Source organism: Panthera tigris, chromosome B4, assembly GCF_018350195.1.
Source record: "Panthera tigris isolate Pti1 chromosome B4, P.tigris_Pti1_mat1.1, whole genome shotgun sequence".
Taxonomy (NCBI): Eukaryota; Metazoa; Chordata; class Mammalia; order Carnivora; family Felidae; genus Panthera; species Panthera tigris.
Window position 1 is genome coordinate 39,189,903 of NC_056666.1, and position 12,749 is coordinate 39,202,651.

Genomic DNA, 12,749 nt, shown 5'->3' on the forward strand with positions numbered 1-12,749 from the left:
GAGAGCACTGGCCCTTGGTGGGAGAGGAAGCCACTAGGAGAAGGAATGTGGTGACATGGGGGAGAGAGTGGACTATCAACAAGGCAGAGACGCTGACATCCAAGCTCAACTGCCTCCCTGATGGGGTTTTGGGGTGATAGTGGGATTTGGAGCCAATGGCCAAGAAAGAATTCTTGAAGACATCTTTGGTGCAAAAAAAGGTGATTTTCTTAAAGCACAGGGACAGGACCCATGGACAGAAAGAGCTGCACTGGGGTTGTGAAGAGTGATTATATACCTTCAGGTTGGGAGGGGCTTAGGGACAGCATAATTATCTAAGGAATTTTGGAAGCAAGGTTTCCAGGACCTTGAGGGGCTAGCTGTTGTTAGAAAGACATCATTTATTACTGTTTAGTAAAACCTCCATCATGGGATCCTTCAGATGTATATCAGGGGGCTATAAGCTTGGAGTATGATTGTCAGCATAAATCCTGGAGGAGTTGAGATAAAAGAAGTTTCCAAAGGAATTTGTATATGTTAAAGTAGATTTACAGGATCCTGAGGAGGTGGGGTGTCAGGATAATATTAAGCCAAGGTTCCCTTCTGCCCCTAGCAAAGTGTCATCATCGAGTCAGCTGAGCTCCTAGAGGAAGGTCACTCTGCTTGTTTCAAGAACTTGTCCATGGGCTGTAGGCAGTAAGGAAATTTAATTTTTCATTTGTCTTTGTTTCTCATATCACTACGGCAAGCACTTAACCCCCCCTTACCTCTTGATGAGGGTGATATTAGGGCTCCAGGAAACAGAGTCTATAGGTTTCTGGATATTAGGCTATGGATAAAATTGCCTTTTTCTTGCAGTTTACTGAGTTACCTGTAAACGAAGGAGACTCCCATCCTGCATGACTGTGATCTCTGTCAGTCAACCATTTACTTTCTTTCCTTTCCCCTATTCTTGGGAAGCCATGGGTGTTTGAGGAATATCACATATATCCCACCTGGGTGTGGAAGGGTGCTGTTAGCCTGTACTTTGCCCTCAGCTTGCCTTATTCTCCCTCATCATCCCAGGTGACTGAGAGTCAGCTCAAGTCTTTGAGAACAAGTACTAGGGATTTCCTGCTCCTTCAGTCTGCCCCTTCTCCTTCCCTTCCTTCCTTTGGAAAATATTTAAGTGACTACTATGTGTGAGATACCATGTTAGGCTTGGGATTCTGAAATAAGACTCAGATTTTATATTAAAGGGTCTCATAGTCTGGCAGAAGAAGGCAGATGTAAGACAACCTTGGGTAACAAACCTTTGCAGGTGCTGTGGTCAGAGCAAGTATGAAGCATGGGGTAGTGGGAAAGTTACACATGCAGTGGCTATGGAGGCTTCATGGAGAATGTGGCACTTTGGCTGGGACTTGAACTTGGAAGTTCAAGAACAATGACAAAGTTAAATGACAAGGACTTGGAATGGAGGAAGGTGACAACTGGGCAACGAGAGAATATTCCAAGCAGAAACAGCAGGAGCAGAAGTGCTGAGATGTGCAACCAACAAAGTGTTTGAGAACTGCAAGGCATTCATTATTTCTGGAGCCAAAAGGTCAGGGCCAAGGCCATGACAAGGGATGAAGCTGGGAAGGTTTCTATGCCAGGACATCCATGCCCTGGGAAGTCATTGGGGAGGTTTAAGGAGTGCAGCAACAAGATCAGAGGTTCATGTTTAATTTCTGAGGTCTTAGGCAGTAGAGTATGGATTGGGGAAGGGGCAGGGTAGTGCTTAGGAGACCGTTACAACAGGTGCCTAAACTAGGGATATGGTGGGCAGAGTCTTGGAGGGATATCTCCATTCTCACACAATTATGCCACCCATGGTAGGAAATCATAAATGATAATTTGCAAGTTTCTGAAAATATTTTCATTCAGTCCTGCAAGTGGGAGGTTGTGCTTACTGCAGTCAGCTTGTGTTGAATAATCCAGATTTATAACAAAGGCATGCCCCTGTGACAACATACGAAGAGGCAGCCTTCATTAGAAGCAGCCTATAGCTAATCCCACTGTACCAGCAAGGAAGATGACATGCCCTGCCCCCATCCCAGACACCCAGAAAATGCAAGATTGTCTCTGCAGGTGGTCTCAGCTCAGTCCAGGCTCTTGTGACTATGGGTGCCATGGATGTTAACACATGGCTAGGCACTGTGGGGACCCCCTACATGAACCATCCAGAGGGAAAACTCTTGAGGGGCCTCATGTTTGTTGCTGTACACTCTTGCTGAGGGGAGATAAGAATTCACAAAAAATAAGGAAGGAAACATAAACATCAAGGACATAAAAGAAAGCCAACTTCAGGGCAGGAAGAGATGAATTCCCAAGGAGGGGATGGCATTAGATTGTGGCTCCCGTTCTGGCTGCACATTACTCACTTGGGAAACTTTTTAAAAAATACAGGTTTCTAGGCCCCACCACTAAGGAGTCTGGGGTCAGGATGGAGATTCTACATTTTAAGAGCTTTTCAGTAAATTTGAAACCTCTGGACTGTGTGATCTGTGCTTAGCACACTGCCTGACACATAGATACGCTCAGTAAATATGTTAAAAATGAATGCATCAGTAAAGTCCATCCCAACTCTGTGATTCTGTATATCCTCCTGGCCTGGGAGGCAGGACCTAGGTGTTCCTGGAAGAATCCTTGAGAGCAAGTCACAGGAATAAGCAACTGGAATGGTTTAGCACCTGTTACCTCTTTTGCCTGAATGTTGGGGATGTGGGTGGGGGGTGGAGCTTTCAGCTGGGTTTCAGCTTTCCCACCTTCCTCGAATTACCTTTTAAGCCAAACTCAGCTTTTATTTGAGAAAGGTGAGGTGGCTTTTGCAAAGCAGTGAGATAGAATTTGCCTTTTTCTTTTGCTGAGAAAACAAAAGAAGTGTGAGAACCTAAGAGTCTCTAGCTCAGAAGACGGAGACACAAGAGAGGTGGAGGAGGGGCCCAGGGTCAGGATTTGAGACTCCAGGCTTCTGATCGACCAGCCTTCTCACCATGCATGTTGGGGCAGTGCCTAGACCCTCTGGATCATTACCCAGTGACAGCAAGAATAGCTGGAGACCCCAGGAGAATCCCAAGATTTGAATATGGGCCTACACGTGGGGGAATCTTAGCAACCTGAGCCCACTTGTGAACACAGGGGTCTCCTAGCAACTTGAGCCCACTTGTGAACACGGGGGTTCCCCTCCCTTTTTTGATCTGTACAGTGCAGTGTCCATGCTCTGAGGCTCTGAGTCCAGGTTCCTTGACAGTGTCTTCTCAGGTCGATTCTGTTTCAGGCTCTCACGGAAAGATTGCCCCCTGCCATTGTCACTGCCTTTCCCCGCTAGTGTTGCAATGAACCATTTAGAGTTCTTTGTTATAATATTGTTTTTAAATAACGGTATTTTTAAATTATAAAAGCAGTACATGTTTGTATAAGAAATTTGGAAAATAGAGGAGCTTCATAGTTCAATCCTGGCTGTTGAGAAGGCCTCCAAAAACAGTGATGCTCATAAAAAGAAGCCGTGAAAGGGCCCTGGTGGCATCCTCAGATAACTTGTCTTTTTATCTCCTGGCTCCTCCAGAGGCTTCTCTAGCTTTGGGCCAGTGCCCAGGTTTTAGACAGCATAGGAGTCACTGCCTATGCTATGTACCCTGTGAATAAAACATTTTTTACACTGAGAACGCTAAATTTGGAGATAGATCTCATGACTGTTAGAGATTCCTGTTACATTGGCTCAGAGGTTAGTCAGGGATCATAGAACAGTGCCACAAAGCTCATGGTCTTAAAGGAAAAATTCTGCTTTGCCACTGTGAATATGGGAGATCACACTCTTCTTCCTGCCTCCTGGGGATACCACGATAGAATGAAATGTTGTTATGGGTCATCGTGTGTCTCTTGAGGAAGCTGCTGGAGACAAATAAGCAGAAAGTTTGTAAACTTGTGGGACACACTGGTAGAGGTGTGCACAGTTGTAGAGATCAGCAGCCCTCAGGGCAGATGAGCCTGAGGCAGCTGGAACCCTGTGTTGGTAGCGTCTGTCTATGAGCTGCCCCCTCTTTTTGCCCCAGAGTGTCACACAAATATAATTTTTTATGTGTGGTGTGGTATGACGAAGTTGGGAAACATTGTTCTATACGATGGTCCTCAACGTTGGTTCCATGAGAGGATGACGGGTGCACTCAAGATGCACTCCTAGGGTTCACTTGAATGAGTCTTGAGACAGATAGGACTTTGGAGGTTACATCTTGCCCACTCACTGAGTCCATGCACATTTCTCACAGGTGCTCATTAGGTGGACTTGGCACTTCCATTGATGAAGAACTCACTACCTCATAAGAACTCCCGTTCCATTTAAGCTCTAGAAAATCCTTCTTTTTATTGAACTCGAAACTACCTCTCTATAAATCCCACACTTTGACCTCATTCCATCCTTCAGATCACGTAGAGCAAGTTCATACTGAGTCATAAGCAATAGCCCTTCTGATATCACCCCTCCCCTCAGGGGTTTTGTTTGTTTTATTAATATACTTATTTAAGATCAGTTTTAGACTTGCAGAAAAGCTGAGAAGCTACTACAGAGTTCCCTTATACCACTCTATACCTCACACCCAGTTTCCCCTGCTATTAAAAATCTTCTATTTGTGTGGTATTTTAGTTACAATAATGAACTGACAGCGATACATTTTTAACTAAACTCCACACTTTAGGCAGATTTCCTTAATTGTCACTTAATGTCCTTTATCCACTCCATGTTCCTACGCAGGATGTCACATTACATTTCACTGTCATGTCCCCTTAAGCTCCTCTTGGCTGTGATAGTTTCTCAGACTTTGGTTGTTTTCAATGACCTTGCCAGTTTTGAGGAATACTGACCACGTATATTGTGGGTTGACTTTCTATCAGAATTTGTCTGTTTTTCTCATGATGTGATTGGGGTTGTAGGCTTTGGGAAGAAGACCACTAAAGCAAAATGCCATTTCATCAAATTATATCAATGACACCTACTATCTACATGCTTCATGGTTGCTGATGTTGACTAGATTACCTGGCTGAGGTAGTGTTTGTCTGGTTTCTCCTGTAAAGTTGCTTTTGTTCTCTTCTTTCCTTGTTATACTTTTGGGAAACCAGCCACTATGCACAGCTTAAGAAGTGGGGAGTTGTGCTCCCATCCTCTGTGGTGGAGTATCTGTATAATATATTAGGTACTCTTCTGCATGGAAGATTTCTTTTCTTCTGCCAATTTCTTTATTAAATCATTCATTTATATCTGTATGGATTCATAGATATTTGCTTTAAAGTTTGTGTTACAAACCAACACTATTTTGTTGCTACAGTTGTTCCAGCTTTGGCCATTGGGAACTTTTTCAGCTGGTTCCTATGCCCCTTTGACACACTCTTATCAATGTGTTTTTTTGTTTTGTTTTGTTATTGTTTTTGTGTTTTTTTACTCCTTCCTTACTTTATGTCACTAGAAGATACTCCAGGCTCATCTTGTACATTTTTTCAGTCCTAGAACCAATCATTTCTCTAAGGAGCTTGGTTCCTTTTACTGGAGAATGGTATTAAAAACCAAGCTGTGAGTGTTAGGTTCCCTTGTTTCTACTGGGGTGTTATTTCTTTTAGGACCTCTCAAGCTAATAAAACAAAGAAATGTGTGTGCGTGTGTGTGTGTGCGCACACACACACGCACACACACGCACATGTATTAACCCTTGCATATACACATATTTATAAATATAACTATGTGTAACTATTTGTATGTACATTGAGTTAAACATGAGTTCCTACTTATGTCTCCAACTCTAATCTATTATCACATAGTGATAATGTTGATGTTGATCTTGATTATCTATAAATTCCAGTCCAACGTTGGGAAACCTGGTTCCTGTCATCTGTAGTCCATTTATTTAGTCATCTGATTCCAGTGTATATGATGGCAGTATCAGAATTGTTAACCTCCAAGATATTTTATTTTATCTTCTCTCATGTTAAACATCTTCAATTCCTTTAACCATTTTAAGTTCAGCATCATCTTGCTCATTCTCCATCATTTCTAAGTCCATGATTTTCTTGTTTCATGAGAAATAACCAAAATCACTCTTCATTTTACAAAAGAGGACAATGAGGTCTAGCACACACTTACCCTTGGCTTATACAAGGCACTGGTTTAAGCACTTTATGCGTATGAACTCATTTAATACTTACAACAACCCTAGGAAGATGGTACTGTTATTATCTCCATATTACATGAAAAAAAGGTTAATAACTTGCCCCAGGTTAAACAACTAATCAGTAGTGGAGCTGGGATTGAAAACTAAGGTCTGATTTCAGAGTTTGTCTGATTGTTATTTTATGCCACATTGCTGCTAGAAGGGTCTTTCTGAAATACTGCTCTGCATATGTAACTCCCAGCCTTACAAACTGTCAGTGATTCACTATTGCCCATTAGATAAAGATCACATATCTTACCTTAGCATTCAGTGCCTTCCACAATCCAGTGTACCCTCTGCTCCAGCTTACCCAGCATGAGCAGTGGAAACCCTCAGAGCATTCCCAGATATTGTCTCACCTAATGAACATGCTCTCTACCCTTCCTCCCAGTTAAAGCCCAGGCCCAGCGACACCCTTTCCACAAAGCCTCCTCATATCCACCTGGGAAGGAAGACTTCCTTCTTTGTTGACACTCAATCTTCATGCCCTTTGTTTGGTATTTAGTTGTGTTTTGTTAATATATTTTTTTCTGTCCAGTCTCCCCAACTTGTTCTCAATGCTAGCTTGTCATTGTTGGTGATTGTTATAAGTTTTAGTCCCACAAACTTATTTGATGAGAAGTTGGGACTCTGAGATTTGTGACTGCAGTATTTTCTCAGATAGCATCATTGCCTTTTCAATAGACAATCAAATCCTGCATTAGTATATGTTAACGAATCAAATTAGTTTGGTGTAAGGCTATGAGACATGCTATGCAGCCCATTCTCCCTCAGAGCATGTCCCTATTCTAGGAGGTCAAGATGTACTATTCTAAATGGTTCCCTTCATTATAGCTCTGTAGAGTGCTTAGCTATGCTGGATGATATTAAAGTACGCAGTTCCTATTTCAATGTGGCCAGTATACCAAATTTTATAGAAGTGGATCTGGCACCAGCTTGTCTCAGCTTTGGGTAAGTGTCATTCAGTTCCCTAAGAGAGGGCTGGAAGGAGGGAACCCATGAGTTCTGCTTCAAAGAGCAGAACCTAGATTCAAACTGTAGCCTGTTTTTGCTAAACTTTAGTCATTTCAGTGCCACCTTCATGGTTTTTGCCATATCTCCATAACACTCACACTTTGTTTTTGTTTTTGTCTTTGCCTTAAAGTTTAATATCATTTTACATAGTAACAACTACAAAATTACAGGTTTAATGTGCTATAGTTTTTACGTGGATACTAAAATAAATGCATAACCATTAGATAACTGTTATCTTGTATTATATACAATTATGTCACACACTTTCCTTGTGTGCTTGCCACCCTTTGGGGGACACAGCTCTGCTGTTTTGGTCTTTTTCCTCCAGACCCCTTTCTAGATGTGAAATCTCTTCTGATCAATCACTGGTGTTCAGGCTGGTCTTCTGTATTCTAGTGGGTTCCACTAGGGCACCTTCAGAGCCACTCTGAGGGCATAAAGAGTCCCTTGGCAAGATTATGGGCATTTCCTTCTCTGTAGAAAGAACAGCTCAGCTTTTACTTCTTCCCCTGTCCAGGGTGCCTAATTAAGATTTTATTTGAAGAAAGGCTTCTATGGATTTTTTAAAAAAGTATGAAAACCATAGTAAAATTCAATCCAGGATAAGCACTGTGAGAAAGAACACTTGTTTCTATATGCATTCATTTGTACATTCATTCAGTACTTCTTGAGCCTCTCTTAGCTCTTCCTAGCTTTGGGGTCAGGAGAGCTGGCTTCAAGTGTATCTTGATTGTGATAATGAAGCAAAACATATGTCTCAACAGCTTGAGGTAATAGCATGCTAAGCACTATTCCAATACTGTTGTACTTGATCTAGGTTGAGTGTAAGCCTTTGGTTCAAGTCCAGAAGCCACCTCCCAAGATCAAGAACCTCAGAATGAGTCGACTCTTGCCTAAGGTAGGAAGTGATACTTAGTGTGTTTTCTCTAGGGAAGGATGAGGATAGGTAGGATAGCTTCCCAGCTACAGGGTAGCTTTTCAGAGGCGTTTTTGGTCACCTCAGCATAATATGATGCATATGCTCTATCCACATCACCATTGCCTCATCTCCACACAGTTTTAAATGTTGCTATTCACTAGATAGATAGATAGATAGACTACCTCTCATAATCAATAAATCAATCAGTCAATGCATGGGGACAGGGGTCCAAGTGAGGTCAAATCAATAATGCAGAGGAGGTGGGAGCTTATGTTGTACCAAGGAAGATGTAAATTATATAGCAGGAAGAACTGCCCCATATTATGGTGGTAAGATATTGAAATGATGATAATAATGGCTAACACTTATGGAATGCTCTACATGAGTTGCCTCATTTACCTCACAAAACCCTTATGAGGTAGATCCCATTTTTGTCCCCATGGTAGTGATGAGATAACTAAAACTTAAAGGAAGAGTTGTGTCACCCATTCAAGGTCTACAGCTGTACGTGATGGAGAAGGGATTCAAACCCACAGCCCATATGCTTTTCCACTCTACTTTTCTCTACAAGAGCTTTGAAAATAGATTTAGGCCTGTATTTGGTTTAGGCTCATTCTTGCTCTGGTGGGAAACCTGGGAGAAATGACTCCCTGAAGACATAGATCTCTTGCCTGAGGCGTCTGTACCTTATCCACTTCCTTCTTATATAGAATACAAACACCAGCATTACTTCACTCCCTTTTGTGGATACCAAGGGGAAGAAGAACATGGTTAACCTCCCACACATCAGCAACAAAATCTTGCTAAAGCCACCCTTGCTGTATCAGGTAAGTACAGGGCAATGGACCTGGCCCTGAGCAGGCAGGTTAAAGATGTGACTTCAGTCTACAACCAAGTTTATGAAGGCCTAGGATGGTGGGGAAAGCACAATGGCACCTGAATATTTGGGCTCTAGTCCTGTTCTCACCCCTTACAATGAATGCAAACCTTATTGAATAAATCACTGACCTTCTTTAATCAAAATGGGCTCTCTATAGGATTGTCATGAGGATTCTTTGTGGAAAGGAAGAATGAAATGTCTGATGTACAAATGGTAGAAGAATACAGAATAATTGTTTTCCTCCAGTGTCCCCTTTTTTTTATGTAAGGGCCAAATAAGATGTGAGAAAGTGCCAAGTTAAAGAGGTATTATAGACACATTAAGTTCATGTGTTTGTGCCCTTGGTCAAGTCACTTTATCTAGTTAGGAACTGGCCTTCTCCCGAGCAGCAGTAAAGAAAAACAAAAAAAACAAAAAAAAAAAACAAAAAAAAACTATTCCATTTCTTCCCGCAGTAAGATGTCACTGGGGTAGTCAACTACACATGGTAATGTGCATGGGCCTCACAGAGAATCATGAGATTGATTCCTTTGAGAGGAAGATTGAGAAAACCTAATGTCTCATAATTACCATTTTCTCCATGGGAAGGAAGGAGAAGAGTCTGGCTGGATGTGGGTGTCCTTGGTCTGATAAATGGTTGGTGACACCCAGGAGAAGTCTAAGCAGTCCTTTATTTCAAGTCTCTTTGTCTGGACAGGAGAATCAGACTCACAATCAGATGTCAGCTTCTGAGCTCAAGACTTCAGAAATGCCTTTCCATTCAAGCATTAAAACCCAAGATCCCAAGCCAGAGGAGAAACCACCAAGAAAGCACAAGGTGCCTCTGACAGCAGCAGGTATGTCTCTGGAGTGGTAGCAGAGTATAGTGGGGGCTGGTTCTAGATGGCCAAGGTGTCACAAGATGAACTGGGTGGGGAGGGCTAAGCTTCCAGGTGTTGGGCCAGAAAAATCACACATCAGTTTTTGGCCAGGAGCCTGACTTCTCACAAGGTTCAGACATTCATCCTCTATTAGAATTCAAAGGAGGAGAACCAACATCCACTATGCCGACACTATCCAATGCTTAGAGCTCTTTACTTGCAGCTTTGAAATTATTGTCCTTCTTCTTAAACAATCTTGGGAACCATTCATGAGCACATCACTTCAGTTCTGAGCTAGTTCTGCCTTTACAGAGCTGATATCTGCTCCTAGTGCTCTTAGGTCATGGTTCTGTCTTCTGAGCTAAGAATATGCCATTTTCAGCTTTCACATGACTGCCCTTCACACAGGTTTTCTCTCTCATGTCTTTTTTCCTTCCAGCAGTTCCCTCTCCTACCCCACCTGCCCTCAGACCAAACACCAAACACCTGATGGGGTCTGGCAATCAGTGAGGGTTAGAGAAGAGTGAACACACATTCCTTCCTTGTAGTTGGAGGTACTCATTGGCTTAGCTGCAGATTTGAGTGGGAATATCTCCTGGGCCCCTTTAAAGTTGCATTTAAACTACCTGTCGGGTCCTTGAAGTCATCGTTTGCAAACCCTCCCAGGATAAACCATTTGTGTAGCCCCAAACCATATTAACTTGGAAACTGCTGCCATAACTACATACTATTATTGACACTAGGTTTATGTCTGGAATTTTTACCATGCTGCTGCAACTCATAGCTTTTTGAGGTCTAAATTCTCCCTTTCCCTTCCCTTGTGTTTCCCTCCTGATTTGTTGAAATGAATATGACACCTTAGCATTTATCCTTTACATTTTTATCCTGTGAGATTAAAGACACATGATCCTTAGTAAGCCATCTAGTTGAGGAAAAGAGTGACTGACTCATGAGCTGGAAGGGGTGCCATCATCAGCCCTCTGGGAAAATCCCCTTGTTGCCTCAACTGACAATGATAGTGTCTTTCACACAGAGGCCCTAAAGTTTTTTAAGAACCAGCTGTCTTCTTATGAACAAAGTGAGATCCTGGGCTACACGGAGCTGTGGTTCCTGGGGCTGGAAGCAAAGAAGCTCCACGTGACTCCTGAGTTCAGCAAAACGAGTTTTGATGATGAACATGGCTCCTATATGAAGGTGACAGGGGAGTAGATCATGGTATCTCCAGGGGCCTAGGGCTTGGGGACAAGAGGTAATCTGGAAAGGAAAAAGGTGTGGGGTATTTGATAGCATTTGGTGCCAATATACCTTGGACTAGGCATCCTGAAGGATTCTAGTAGGTTCTAAACCAAAGAAATGCCATGTTTATTTATTTATTTATTTTTTTTCCACAGCATAATTTTTTTTTTTTTTAATATATGAAATTTACTGTCAAATTGGTTTCCATACAACACCCAGTGCTCATCCCAAAAGGTGCCCTCCTCAATACCCATCACCCACCCTGCCCTCCCTCCCACCCTGCCCTCCCTCCCACCCCCCATCAACCCTCAGTTTGTTCTCAGTTTTTAACAGTCTCTAATGCTTTGAGAAATGCCATGTTTAAAAATGGGAAATGGGAACATGCCATGTTTAAAAATGGGAAAACATGTAATTAATATAACAACTACTCTGCTGTCAATACTGATTTCTCCAAGAGTATTTGGGGTAACAGATTTGCATCCTTGGCACATTCCCACAAGCTCTTCTTGTGCACAAACCTGGACCCATTGGAAAGGCCAGAGTCCATGGAATAAGATGCATTCTTCCCAGCATTCTCTTTTTTGGGTCTTCCATACAAGTCCACACATGGACCTGTTTCTATTTTATTTTAATTGCCATTTACTCACAACCAAAAAAAAAAAAATTTCTTGTCACTGTAGCCCCTGGTCCCTAATGCTCAACTTTCTTCAGTTTTCCAAAGATGGATCCTAGCAAAGATGAATCTCTCCTCCTTTTCTGATTGTATCTGAGAATTCCTCAGGACAGTGCCTCTTACCAGCCTGAAAGTGAAATCTGGGCGGTGAAAAGTGTCTTTTTTGCTTTGGAAAGAAATGTCCACTTCTGAAGATGTCCAGATGTGTGTGATACTTAGTCCATTAGGTTTTTGGGCTGCTGGGAATTTCCTTCTCTGGTCATTTTCTCACAACTCATTTACATTTAAAGGAGACAAGATTGGTCTGTGAGGCTTCATAGAAGAGACATACTTCTTAAGAGTATTTAGAGCTGTGTTTCTCAAACTTTACTATGTACACAAATTACCTAGGGATCTTGTTAAAAATGTGGGCTCTTATCCAGCAGGTATGGGATGGGACCTGAGATTTTGCCTTTCTCAAAATCTGCCAGGTGATGTCCATGCTGCTGTTTCTTGGGCCACACTCTGAGAAGGATGGATTTAAAGTTTCTAGCACACATCCTCTATCTAGTGCCCTGGTTCTCAACATTTTTAGGCAAAGGATCCCTTTAGGAGTCTGACAAAAGCTATCAGTCCTCATCCCAGAAGAGGCACCCTGAACATACACAAAGTTTCAAAGAGGGATAGGTTAATAATGGATCCTTGGTCAAGAATCACCAATGTAAACCTTACCTCCAATTCATCCAGATATCCTCAACCCCTTCCCTGCCCACCCTCCTACCCGGGCATAGAATCTCTGGGAAATTCCCCAGCAATGCCAGCACTACCTTTAAGTTAATTCACTGAAACTCAGTTCCTCAGTCTTAGATCTTAGGCAGCTATGTTACTGGTGGAAGCAGGAAGGGGGATAACATATGCTCACTGTACACTCAAAATCTCCATCTTCATTACATTATACACATACAAATAGACAATTCACTGAGCTAAATTCCCA

At 42.3% G+C, this 12,749-nt stretch overlaps 1 protein-coding gene across 5 annotated transcripts in view; it reads left to right on the forward strand.

Annotated features, from left to right (window-relative positions):
- DYRK4 (dual specificity tyrosine phosphorylation regulated kinase 4) overlaps nt 1-12,749 on the forward strand; it is a 52,354-nt gene that overhangs the window by 15,508 nt on the left and 24,097 nt on the right. For 3 of the 5 annotated variants that reach the window (XM_042991614.1, XM_042991615.1, XM_042991618.1), the window contains exons 4-7: nt 8,026-8,106; nt 8,838-8,954; nt 9,705-9,843; nt 10,901-11,061. In XM_042991614.1, the coding sequence (XP_042847548.1) occupies nt 8,026-8,106; nt 8,838-8,954; nt 9,705-9,843; nt 10,901-11,061 (498 nt within the window). The remainder of the gene's footprint in view (nt 1-8,025; nt 8,107-8,837; nt 8,955-9,704; nt 9,844-10,900; nt 11,062-12,749) is intronic. The other 2 variants (XM_042991616.1, XM_042991617.1) reach the window with 2 other exon arrangements.